At 41.9% G+C, this 13,049-nt stretch overlaps 2 protein-coding genes across 2 annotated transcripts in view; both read right to left on the reverse strand.

The window, feature by feature from the left end:
• The window catches only part of fbxw8 (F-box and WD repeat domain containing 8), a 32,644-nt gene extending 31,416 nt beyond the window's left edge, over positions 1-1,228 (reverse strand). The window contains exons 1-2 of the mRNA XM_050050642.1: positions 618-1,228; positions 432-536 (exon numbers count right to left, since the gene is read on the reverse strand). Of these exons, the coding sequence (XP_049906599.1) occupies positions 432-536; positions 618-1,088 (576 nt within the window). The 5' untranslated portion in view covers positions 1,089-1,228. The remainder of the gene's footprint in view (positions 1-431; positions 537-617) is intronic.
• A 2,954-nt stretch (positions 1,229-4,182) lies between these two features.
• Positions 4,183-13,049, reverse strand: part of rnft2 (ring finger protein, transmembrane 2) — a 20,063-nt gene continuing 11,196 nt past the window's right edge. Inside the window, exons 7-10 of the mRNA XM_050050648.1 lie at positions 10,915-11,064; positions 5,983-6,048; positions 5,721-5,822; positions 4,183-5,250 (exon numbers count right to left, since the gene is read on the reverse strand). Of these exons, the coding sequence (XP_049906605.1) occupies positions 5,116-5,250; positions 5,721-5,822; positions 5,983-6,048; positions 10,915-11,064 (453 nt within the window). The 3' untranslated portion in view covers positions 4,183-5,115. The remainder of the gene's footprint in view (positions 5,251-5,720; positions 5,823-5,982; positions 6,049-10,914; positions 11,065-13,049) is intronic.

Raw genomic sequence — 13,049 nt, forward strand, 5'->3', positions numbered from 1 at the left:
GCAGGATAACGCACCATGTCACAAAGCTCAAATCATCTCAAACTGGTTTCTTGAACATGACAGTGAGTTCACTGTACTCCAATGGCCTCCACAGTCACCAGATCTCAGTCCAGTAGAGCACCTTTGGGATGTGGTGGAACGGGAGATTCTCATCACGGATGCAACTGTGTGATGTCATCATGTCAATATGGAACAAAATCTCTGAGGAATGTTTCCAGCACCTTGTTGAATCTATGCCACCAAGAATTAAGGCAGCTCTGAAGGCAAAGGGGTCCAACCTGGTACTTGCAAGGTGTACCTAATAAAGTGGCTGGTGAATGTATATGCCTGTGGAATTGGTTCGAGGCTCATTCCTTTCTGTTGCAGCTATTTTTTTCTTCCACTTTATAGTACAAACTTTTGCACAGATGAGCTTCATCACAGCAGCTTACCTGTGCACAGCGGCCCAGCTCAGTACAGTTCAGATACTGGAATATCTTCAGGGCTAACTCGTACGGCAACTCCACATCAAAGAAGGGAATGTCATTGACTTCATTCTGCAAAAGAAATAAGTACAACACACATTATATACTGAGCTTATTCTGAGCAACCTCCCCTCCTCATCATCATCCTCATACCAGATCCTGAATGAGTTGATCCAACAGCTCCTCGTCTTTCTTGATCTTCCTCTGAGGCTGCTGCTGCTGCTGCTGCAGGGATGCTCTGCAGACATCAGTCATGTTATGATACTGCCTCTTTCTCCTGGTTCTCTCCTCCTGGATCCTGTCCAGCAGGGGACTGGTCCTCCCGTCCAACAGACTGCATGCAATGGACACATACTCAGGCTGGTCCTCTGTCTCTGCTGCAGCTTTTCCTCCACCAGTATCACCCTCTTCATCCTCAGTGCAACAACTTTCCTCTGGTTTTGAAGGGCTGTGAGTCTCGTTGAGATTATTAAGGTCTTCAAAATACCTGTTTTTCAAGTCTTTGTGGCCTGACTGACCTGGGACATCACAGGGAAGCGAAGGAGCACACACAAGCTGGTCTTTATTGGTCTTTAACTCTCGTTTCCAGCGCTCCCTGAACGCAGCAAGTTCGTCGTTGGCCATGTTTTTCAATCATTGTTAATAAAAATGAAACTTAACTGTGTTAGAAAGCGGTTTAGTATAAGTTTGTCAGCTAAACAAACCGGGTAAGTAAATTCATATTTTCGGCATCGACGCAAAACAAGCACGTCCTTCTGCATAAACAGTCCGAGGAGCAACAAGGCGCTGCCGCACTAAAGTTCCGCCAGCTTTTAATTCCGCAGTTTTATTGTAGACGCGCATTTCTCAAGGGTGATATTTTGTTTATGTGGCCACAACAGGCAATTGTTCGAAATATAAATGCAAGTATTTTATTTCCAATGCCAACAGAGTGGAATATATTTGAGGATAATTTATTGTACAGGTGTAAAATAACAAAGGAGAACACAATGTCCCAGAACACCCCACAACAAAAGGCTCCTCTGATCAAAACAGACAGGAGAGATTCAAGAGTTAACCATTGCATCTCTCTTTTGGGAAAAGATGATGTAAACCCCACACCATGTGACACTGTAATGAATAATACAGTAGAGAGAGAGGGAGAGAAAGGGAGAGAAAGGGAGAGAAAGGGGGGAATGCAAACACAGTTAAGGTTTGATGAGAGGAGGGAAGGAGGGTCATATATCCTCAAGATTTAAACACAGAGAAGAAAGACGGGCTGTTCTGTGAGAGAAAGATGTGCTGGCTGCCGATAGACCAGCCTCTGCTCCTGCCCGGTGACTCCACCTGCGGTGTCCGCCGACCCTCGCCGTGCTCGGTGGCTCAGCTGCTCGCGTCCCGCCTGCGGAGGATCGGGGACCAGCTGGAGAAGAGCTGGACGGCCGGGGAGAGGGACGGCGGCTTAGGCTGCGGGGGCAGGGGGACAGCGGCGGCGGCGGCGGAGGTGGTGGTCACCGGGCGAGGCCACCTGAAGAGCTTCCTGTGCACTGCAATACATTTGACCGTGCTCGTGCTGGCCGTCGCGAGGCGACACCTGTAGGGCGCGAGGCGGCAACACCAGCAACAGGTGCGTAAACAGAGTCACGTCACCTGCGTTGTGTTTAATGTCAGTAAGCTATGACCTGCGACTGTTAGGAGGGAAAATAGCTCGGGTATGAACAAAACACTGTTTTGTTTGTTAAATAAAAACCTTAAAAACGCAAAAAGTGTTGTGTTAACAATAATTAGGCTGAAGTTAATTTAATACAAATGTGTTAAAGTAAATTGCTAATGTGTAGAGGTAGCTTGGTTTAAAAAAAAACTTCTACTTCTTCCAGTTTCTTGCTCTTTCAGATTATCGGATAACATTTTAAGAAGTGTAAATATGTAAAACAAAAACTACTTTACATAGTTTTGTTCTTTACTTACATTAACAGCGATAAAATGGCGAGCTGAACCACGACATACAGTTACTTTATTGTTCAATTGCAAGTTCAATCACACAGGTATCAGTCCGCGGGTGTGTTACTTAACTTATTTAACGGGTGTCAATTAACATAAAGTAGTGCCTTTTTAAAGTATGTAAATAATATATTATTTCCTCAAATACACAACATATGTCGTCTTACAAGTTTGGAAATGTTTCTACACCACAACACTGAAAAACTTTATAATTATCAGGGTAAAAATATCAGAGAAGGGTTGTAAAATGTTACTTAGTTTACACACAGGTGAACCACACATGGGCTTTAAATTAATTATGAATTACGTTATATAACCGCCTGTTTTTGTATAAAATAAGTGACTTTAATTGCTTTAATTTTACATTTATCAGTCATAGTGGATAGATTTATTCTCACACAAACACATGGCTATTTAGCACTTTTTACATTATGTTAAATTTACAACAAACAAAACTATTATGCACATAAAACTAAATTTTAAGTGGCAAAAAAAATCACATTTAAATAATGTTTAGTGCAAATAATACTGTTTAAAATTGGCAAACTTGTTTTTTTAATCAGTCATTCATTTGATGTGTCTTTAGTTTGCTTTATATCTTCAAATATCCTAAATTTGCATCTACTTTTGGACACTTAATGTTGCCAGGTTTGTTGGGAAAAGAAAATCACAGGAGGAATAAGAAGCATTGTTTACACCGTTAATTCGAAAAATATCTATGTTATGGATGTTTTCTTGCTGATCAAGTGCATGCATTATTACTATCCTACATAGATGGTGCCTTTGGGACCATGCATGAGGAACGGCCTCACATCATTTTGCACTAAAAGCAAGGGATGCAGGATGCGGTCCAGGATGGATGGAAGGTGTGCAGCGAGTAAAAAGACCGACAGAAGGGGAGGAGGAAGCGGCTTTAATTGCGTGTTTCAGGGTTGGAACTTTGAGACTGACTAAGCTCCATGTGTCATAAAGACTTCCTCAGGCCCCGGTTGTGGATGCACTGCGAGTTACACCGAGACTGAAACACTGAATCCCGGCAGCCCTGCAGTTGCACGTCCTGCCCCTGCGTGACTCTCCGATTCTGTCATCCCAGTTACAAAACGGTGATGTAATCCTCCCCTGGTAGAGTGGAGGGAAAAGCTTACTAATAGGACTCCTTTGAATCTTCACCTCCCACGATGTGAATGCATCAGTGACAAAGGGGGTTAGACCGACTATAGACCTTTAAATGTTTGTATAAGGCTACAATTAGTGCAGCAGTCCTGGAGAATGCACTGAAATAGACCTGTTTATGAGCTTCATAATGCACTGTACCTTTTTACATAAGCTATACTGTAAGTGTAAACGTGTACATACTGAGAGGATGGATGTTTTATAGATGTTTTCTACAGTGTTTAGACGATGTTTACACATTCTCCTGTGCTTTAGCATTATCTGTTGGGGGCAGTGTTAAGTGGCTTTTTGTCATAAACAAGATACAGGACCTGTGCATAGGGAGCTATGCTGTTAATGCTGTCTGTGATTTCTGGAAAATAAGCTTTCTCTGATATATCAAGTGTAACGTGAGCACTGGAATTGTCTTTTATAAAAAGTGTGTGCTATTTATACTGATTAAATATTTCATATGGATTTTTAGCAAAGTAATAAAAATCTTTCTGAAATAAATCCGATGCAGGTGTCTTTGCAATCAGACGAGAGAGACACGCTCCACAAAGTGAGCTTAAAGTGCTTTAATTTAAAACGGGAAACTTTCACACACTGCAGTGTGTTCTGCATTTAAGTCATGGTGGTGTCTATTATGCAACCAAAGAAATGACTACTCTAAAGGAAGTGATTCATATTAACAGTATTCCTATGAAATAACAATGAAATGACGATTGCAACATGGACGATTACTAAAAACAAGCTCCCACTGTCGATGAAAACGCAAGTATGGAAATGAATGTCATGACAAATCCTACTGATTTCAATGTCTGCACCACATTTGATACACAACCATGACATGTAATGATTACAGTGCCTTGCTGGCACACACCACTTTACGTTCATTACTCAATATCGAAACAACTGTTTGCTAACCATGAACTTTTTCCACCTACAGACCTACAAATTTCTACTTATGATCATTCTCAGACATTTTGTTGTGTTCAGAGGGCGAGTAACCCATTTTCAAAATAAATATTGCAAAATTTAACACTAAGTAACACATGAAAATTGTTAAATACAAATTGTAGAATTAAAAAAGTAATACAGATGTGACAAAATCATGACGTATGCAAAAAAAATTTGTTGTGAAAGCTGTGACTATTTACATTATCACCACACTAAATCAAAGTAACATTCTTTTATCATGTGTTTAGCGTAAAATAAAATATTCACAGTTAACAAAAGTGGGTAATTCTACGTGTACACAAAGATCTGACAGGTACAATAACAATATAACAATAGTCCAATTGTAAAACTGATAATAGCTTTATATTTCTTAAGTGATACCATGTTGATAATTTGTGCATGTGGCCTCTGTCACCAGCTCTACTTGTACGCACTGAAAATACTGTGAATGTCTGAAATGCTGACCCTGATTTAAAGAGTGACCGCACTAAGATAAACAGCGACAAATGACACACCATTGTCTAACTCGCATTACAGCACAATCACACGTCGTCGGCGCTCAGTAGATCTGGAAGTGAGCCGAGGTGGTGCCGTCCTTCCAGCATCGCAGGGTCTCGATGACAGTGGAGCGACACAGCGGACATGTTCTCTCCCGGTCGAACCACAAGCACAGGCACTCCTCGCAGAACACGTGCTGCAGAGGGACATAAGGTGCACCCACGTATTTTATTTTCACGACAGAGGGGTACACAGAAAATAGACAGCAGATGTATCTCTGTAAAATATGTGGTTTAAATGGCTTTTTTCAGTCTTGTCTGGTATTGACAGATTATTACTAACTAGAGATCCACTTTGCAGGAGTGTGTTGTGTCTAAGAGAGCCATTCAGTAGCTGATGCTGACCTCTGACCTCCCTTAAAGGATGACTTATATTATATATATTGAAATATTAACAGTATACAAAAGAAACCCTTGTTGCTCACCAGCTGAAAATACTATAATTCACTTCTCACCTTGCTGCAGTGACATTAAATGTACTTCAGGGTGTCAGTATACCGTGACATCACTGTTAGGTGTGGTTTCAGGTGCGACACAGCACACCTCTGACCACACCCATCAGTGATGCTGACTGTGCTCCAAGGTCAAGCAGCCTCTGAGTCCGTACCTGACAGAGAAGAGCTATGGGGTCTCTGAAATCAGCCTGACAGATAGCGCAGACGTCGCCAGCCTCGCTGCACTGCTGACTGCCTGCCCTCACGCCGTAACTCTGGGTGAGGCACAGAAAGAGTGACAGTTAAAAGATTAAACTCTACTGAATTCATTCCGAAATCTCAATGCAACAACGATAAGATGAGCATATTTGTGTGTGTGTGTGTGTTTGCTGATATACACAGAGTGAACTTTGTCTGAACTCTGATAAATCAGACCTGAGAGCTGCAGAGCATGACGAAGGCCTTGCGTATGGCAGACACACGTCCACAGATGTCAAAGGACTGCAGAACAGGAAAGAGAAAGCACAGTTTTATATGAGAAAAACAGTCACAGCTGCCCACAAGCCTTTCCTATTTTTTCAGGGTTGTAACGATACATAAATTTAGATCAATATCTCAATTCAATAATCAACGATCCAATATCATTGATGTAAAGTGAAGTCATCGATTATATATCATTATCTTTAAGATACGCCTTTTGTTTGAATTCCCCATGGCACGTCTGTGTTACCATTTTTCGTCCAGGCGTACCTCCTTTCTGAACATTCAAACAGTGCTAGTGACCTAGCACCAGGCAGACAATGGCAGCTGGGAAAAAGACAATGAGGATATAAACTGATATCATCTCATATCGATCACAGGCCCCTGAATCGAACCAAATCATATCGTCGCAGCATTTGTGATATCGGCAAATATCGCATATTGTCCAAAGAATAAATATAATATCGTAACATGATGAAACTTCTGATTTACACCTCAAAATGTTTTTCAGATTTTCTTTTACTCTTTGCAAAATGTTTGCAGGTAAGTAAGTATTGGACACTTTGGACCTGACGATGTGGCTAGATAAAACATTAAGGAATCAAGTGTCACCAAATCCATCCAGTGGTTGTTGAGACATGTTGCTCAAAACCACACGTCAACCTCAAGATGTTGCTGGATGAAAAGTCAAGGGCCCTCTAAAATCTGCAAGATTGTTTTGGTGTGAGTTGCCAAGTGTTGGAGATATCAGCCGTAGACATGTCTGCCTTCTCCTGAATATAACAGTACTAGATGGCACTCGGCTCAAAGCACCAACAAAAAAATACATTTGAAAAACTCAACAGCAATGTCTCTTTCCAAAAAGTGGAAGCGTGCATCTATTCTTGGACGAGAGGCTCATGCTACTTCCTACATGAAACTGCTCACAACAAGGTCTGTGGATTATTCTGAGTAGCCAGGTCATGATTTCTGGAAAGCGACGTTGTTGAGTATGTCAAATGTATTTTTTGGCGCTTTAAGCACCACCTGCTGAGTGCCATCTAGTTCTATTATATTCAGGAGAAGGGCAGACATTTCTACGGCTGAAAACTTTTTATTTTGAGGGTGAACTGTCCCTTTAAGATATTTCAGTCTGGACCAAAGTGGTGGACCACTTCACACCGCTGGCAGACAAACCAACCGACTGATACTGGACATCCCCAGAGCCGAGCTGTGAGTGTTGCTAAAAACAACGCTAAGCAGATTTCTATCCAGCAAATGTTTACGTAAACTCCTAAACAGCAAGTTATCAGTGTCTCACAAAGATCTTTACTTGGCTCTAAACTGTGTTACTGTTTTTCCATGTGACACAAACAGCATGACAACACTGAGTCAACCACTGATGCACATCATGCACATCAGCATGGTCTTATGTTGACACACCGCTAATATGACGTTATCTTGGAAAACACCTGAGTGCTCCACCTCACCGCACAGATCCAGGAAACCGTCCACCCAGTTCAGCTGAACAAACCCATCATCAACAGCTACATCCGCTGATTCACCGGTGTATTAAAAGACATCTGGACTATAATTGTCAACACACACTACAGAGGACAGTGATTACCTCACTGTGTAGAAAATTAATCACTGCATCATCCAACGGCTACCTTTCACTATTTCAGCTACCCATACGATGTAGTGATTCTAATCTGACGTGTGGCTCTCAAAATCTTTTTCTCAATAACTCTTTTAACTTGCTTTATGCAACTGCTCAGTAAATGACCTCTCTGTGACCACTAACTGTGGGGTTTCAGTCACCTTCACTCTTTTCCTTTCATGGATCCCAGAGCTGAGGTGATTTCGAAATTTCAAACATTTATTGTTTCTCTAAAACTATCGCTGCCCATCGAACGTCCTGCAACCTACTAAGCTGAAAGATGAGGCACAAATTTATTTCCCAGCAAAGAGAAGAATAACATTAATGATAATTCGTAATGATTTTGGAGAACTACGTTTTAGCCTTCCTCTCGTGTCTGAATTTCCTGCCGAACAATAATTATCAGGAAATTTAAAGGCTGAATTCACATTGGCTTTGTGGATACTCCTGATCCCCAACAGATAAATGACCCTCAGTTATAGACTGACAAATTCACTAGCTGACACTGCAGTCCTAAAGACAAATCTGACATATTGCCTAGGGTCTCATTTATAAACATTGTGATGCGCTGTCTGTCGGAGCTCTGTCCCAAATATAAGCCTGTTGATTTCAGTGATTTAAGCAAATAATAGCCCAGGAAATTTTACAGTAACTGCTTTGATATTTTCTGCATACATTCCTCCTCCCAACAGGATGAACCCTATTCCTTTTAAATACCCCATTAATGGTATACATTGCAACAACTGTCAACTTCTGTTTGTGAACACAACATTCAAACTTGACCCCTCCTCCCTACACTGCTTATATGTACACTGCAAAATACCACCCCAGCAACTTTACAGTTGTTGTAATGGAGAAGCAGATAGCTTACTAAACTAACCGCTGTCTCCTACCCATCTAACAGAAAACAAGCCATCTCTTCATCGCTTTTCATTCTCATCCTCTTCTTCAGTACTTGCCAGCGAAGGTGAAAGCCAACCCCAGACGGCCAATCTCATTTCTACCTCTTAAATTTTCTACTTGGTATTGAGTGCCCTCGTTTGCAAGATAACCCTTGATGAGGGAAGGGAGAAATATTAGGGTAGAGATCTTTCCCTAAGAAATGAGACACCACTTCATGCAAATCGGCGTGACCAACGTGCAGGCATACGTCACGTGTAGTAGCGACGCAAGATACCGGTAGTCATTCGGGTTTGAAAATGCCAGCTGCAGCGCTTGTGTTGTGGCGTGTGCTATGTTTATTCTTCTCCGTCTGATGAATCAACGGAGAGGAAATGCTGAAAACAGGAGGCGCCCATGACGTCTTCTAGTTCTGATCGATTTTGTTCGGGTAAGTCGATTTGTTTAAATATTTCGACGCTGTGTTCAACCGAGTTGCTGATGAGTTTACGCTAGTCCAACCATCTGTTGTTTGTATAGCCTACATTCCAATCGTACAGTAATAAATTGTTTTCCAAAACTTGCCAAAGTTGCTGACTTCCCAAGGTGTTCTGGGAAATTTCATCTTCCACTTCGTTGAAAGTGTGGGTCGGGGCTCCCTTGGAATCTAGGGCAGGTTTTAAGTGTTGGAAACCACTTCCACTACCTCAATTCTGTTTTGGGACACCACTAGCCTAAATGTGAACGCGCACAACCAAGTGCAAGTGGGTAGTTCTAGGGGAAGTGTGGGTATTGGGACAGGCCCTTACTCTTGTTTTGCAATGAGCTTTGTCTGCTTGTCGTTGCGTCTCACTATACTTTTTCTTTTTCTGCGCTGTGTCTGCAATTTTTGTAGCCTCCTACTGTCTGGTTGCTACCTTTTTATAAAGTCCCGACCTCACCTTCATGCTGTGTCTAAGAACATCTCAACCACAGCAAAATAAGAAATTACTAAAATACAGGCAGACGGCAAGGTCTCTGCAGATAACAGATATACACCACATCGCCCTTCTAGTGGGTCATACTGTAAGTGATGATTGAGAGGGATTGCTTTTGGATGAGTCTATACATTATCTCATAAGAAAATCCTGCAACTCCACCCTGGAGCCGGAATGTGAACTATGCACACAAGATATCTTGTTGCCTAAATCATTACTGTGTCATAAATAGTATTGCTATCAGACTTGTTTAAACACTCATACTCCCAAAATAAGACATTGTTTTGATCTGAATAACCTCTGCACAGCACCACAAACTTCAGAAGCCTCCAGTGAGCTGCTGACATTGTCATCATTACCCTTGTATATACTGTTAATTAAAGGAGCAGTGTATGATTTAGTGGCACATCTAGCAGTGAGGACTGCAGATTGCAACCAGCTAAAACTTCTCATGTGTGTCAAGCCTGAACTCCAGGTTAGGATTTCTACAGTGTTTGTTGCTCAGGAGGTTTTTACTGTGAGCCGGATTATTCACAAAGGTCTCTTACTCTCCACAACAAATGGACCAGGTGATTTAAAACAGTGAAATCAGTGAATAAAGCAGTTTCACATTATAAATCAGTGTTTTTCCAATGGTGTTTTGCTCGGCGCAGATAGGCCACTAGCCCACCACATGCTAATATGTGCTTGCCTTTTTTCTCTGATGACATACGATCCAGATGTTCAGGAGGTTTTATCCAGGACCCAAATTATCTGCAGAGGTCTCTTCCTCTCAAAAACAATCAGGCTTTCACACCTGCCCTGTTTGGTTTGGTTCAATCAAACTCAAGTTCGTTTGCCCCCTAAGTGCGGTTCGTTTGTGGTGAGAACGTGTTCCGACCTGGATGTGAACCAACTGCAGTCACATGACACNCCACATGGAAATTCTGACCTATCAAGAGCAGCTTTCTCACACAAGGCATTTGATCTGGTCCGCTTGTAAATGCTGCTGTAAGAACACGAACCAACTCTAGGCAATTACACAACTTTGTAACAAAATCAGTGTTTGGTTTGTCTGTTTTGGGCTATCGTAGAAACATGGCAGTACAACATGGCAGACTCCAAGGACGAGGACCCACTCCCTATGTAGATAAAGGTCTCATTCTAAAGTAACAAAAACATGATGATTCCCATTTTCAGCTGATGATACACGAAAGAAAACGTTATACTATATTCCATCTCTGCTAATATGTCCCATAAATTCTACACACTGGACCTTTAATTCCGACGCATGGATCAAAATGTTTTGCGTTCTATATTTGCACTAATCATAACTTTGGATAAAAGTGCCATCCAAAATCTAAAAATAAAGTACAAAAAGAATATTAATCTTTACCACCGGGCACTGATTACCTTGCAAAGGCTGTAGATGATGATGAGTGTTGCTCCCAGGAAGTAACTGTTGGATGGGTCCTCCCCCATGATGTACTTGTACCACAGCTGGATGGGCACCAGGGCCCGAAACAGCTGGCTCAGCTCCTCGATCAGCAGGTAGAACTTACCCTGGACAAATGCACAACATTAGAAACTACAGCAGCAGAGGAGGCGTCTTTACACAGTACATGCTTCAATCAATCTTCTATAATAGCAGTGACTGTTAATGTGCCCACTTAATATTTTGCTATTTAGACAGTTGCTTAAGACGAACAACAAAACCTAAGGGACCTTTGCAATCTTAACTTAGTTTTACCTTAATGACAAAAAAAAACTAAATTGAGACAACATGTATTCTTTCTTTGATCCACTCACTAACTGTCCAAAAAGCAGAAAGAGCTCAACAGCTTCAGGGCACTCTTCTATCTAGTCAAGAGCAGTGCGGTATTAAAAGCTTAAAACAGCATGCCTCCAGCCCAAACATGGCTGCTGTCCAGAGCTCCGCAGTTTCACAGCAGTACAGGCAATTTCCCCACACTGCAAGGGAAACTGGCAGCGGCTCTTTCCACCTGCTACCCAGTGCCCACATTAAACCCAGCCCTACGGGGGCTTGCTAGCAGCCTTTAAAAGACCCCTTCCCTAAATAATCACAGAGAAGAAATGAACTTCTGACTGCTACAAAGTGCGTTAAGTGAATTGGGGACGGTTAAAAACAGAGGCGACCGAAACCAAGGCGAAGTTGATTCCCCGATGGCCCCCGTGGCATCCCAGCTTGCATAATGACTTCCTGGATGTTGGCTGACAAAGATTGATGACTGTGGGTAAAGAGCCACGAGCAGCCAGGTTGGTAGGGGAGGACGGCCTCTGCTAGTGGCTAATTCATCTTCCTTATTGTCCCCTCAGCCTCATATCCCACAGTGCCCATCACGCCCACGCAAGAACTGTCAAATCTAAAGTTTGGACACAAGCCAAGGAGTTTGAGTAAGCTCCACTGCAGGCCTTGTTTCAGTAGTTTCCTGCTTATTTGGTTTCATTACTATGTCTGATCTCTTTATCCTCCCTGCACACGGAAACAGACATAAATACATACTTAACATTTTAATCTGCGAGACTGTTATCATTACATTTGTGTCTATTTACTCAGGGGGTATGTGGCCAAGGTTTAAATTTGATTTCAAACTGTTATGGCAGCATATTTTTCTGCTGCTTTATCCAGAAATGATTAATCAACCAAACCGCGGGGCCAGCGCCATCATATCTATCTATATCTTTGTCTATAAACTTTCTCCGTCAGGTGTCATCCGAAGTTTTGTTCGAAACAAACAAAAGTTTCAATTACATTTATTGCTGCTAACCAAAACACATTGTATGTGTCCATGAGCCCTTACAAACTTGTTGAGAGCATCACTGTTTGTTGCTTCTTCACTGCCACTAACTGTTGATCAGTGGAACCAACAGCTGGATGTGAATCACACCGCTCGCTAGGGTTTGGTAATATACCAATACTAGTCCATACCCATTGAGTACAGCATACCATACCATGACTTAGTCATACCAAAAATTAGAAAACAAACAACAACATTTGGCCACAGGGGGAGCCACAGCGATCGGTCGCATTTTAGCCATTTTTAAGCATTTTTCTGTTGTTATAGCGCCACCCAGTTGCCAATTAGAGTTAAATTTCCAAGTTTAGTAAAAATCCATATGGCGGTTAGGCCTAGATAAGAAATTAGCTCTCTAGCACCCCCATTTTGTTTGATGGGGTCAATAATGGAGGGGTCCCCTCAGATTATGTGTGGTCATATGCCTACAAAGTTGCATGGTGATGGGTGAAACCCTTGAGATGTTATACACCTTTATGTGATGAGCCACGCAGTTTTAGTAGTTTTCCAACTTTTGCCAAGAGGGAACTTTAGATATTGATTCCTAGATTATGTTCACCGAGTTTCATGCAGATCGCTCAAACTTCCTAGGAAGAGATCGATTTGAAGTGTTTTTCAAAAAATTCAAAATGGCAGAAAATCGATATAACCGGAAGTTAAGGGTTCTTGAGGCAAATGTGTTCCTCATGAGGAGAGGCATCTCTGTGCAAAGTTTCATGTCTCTACGACATA

The sequence above is a fragment of the Epinephelus moara genome, chromosome 8 (genome assembly GCF_006386435.1).
Source record: "Epinephelus moara isolate mb chromosome 8, YSFRI_EMoa_1.0, whole genome shotgun sequence".
Lineage (NCBI taxonomy): Eukaryota > Metazoa > Chordata > Actinopteri > Perciformes > Serranidae > Epinephelus > Epinephelus moara.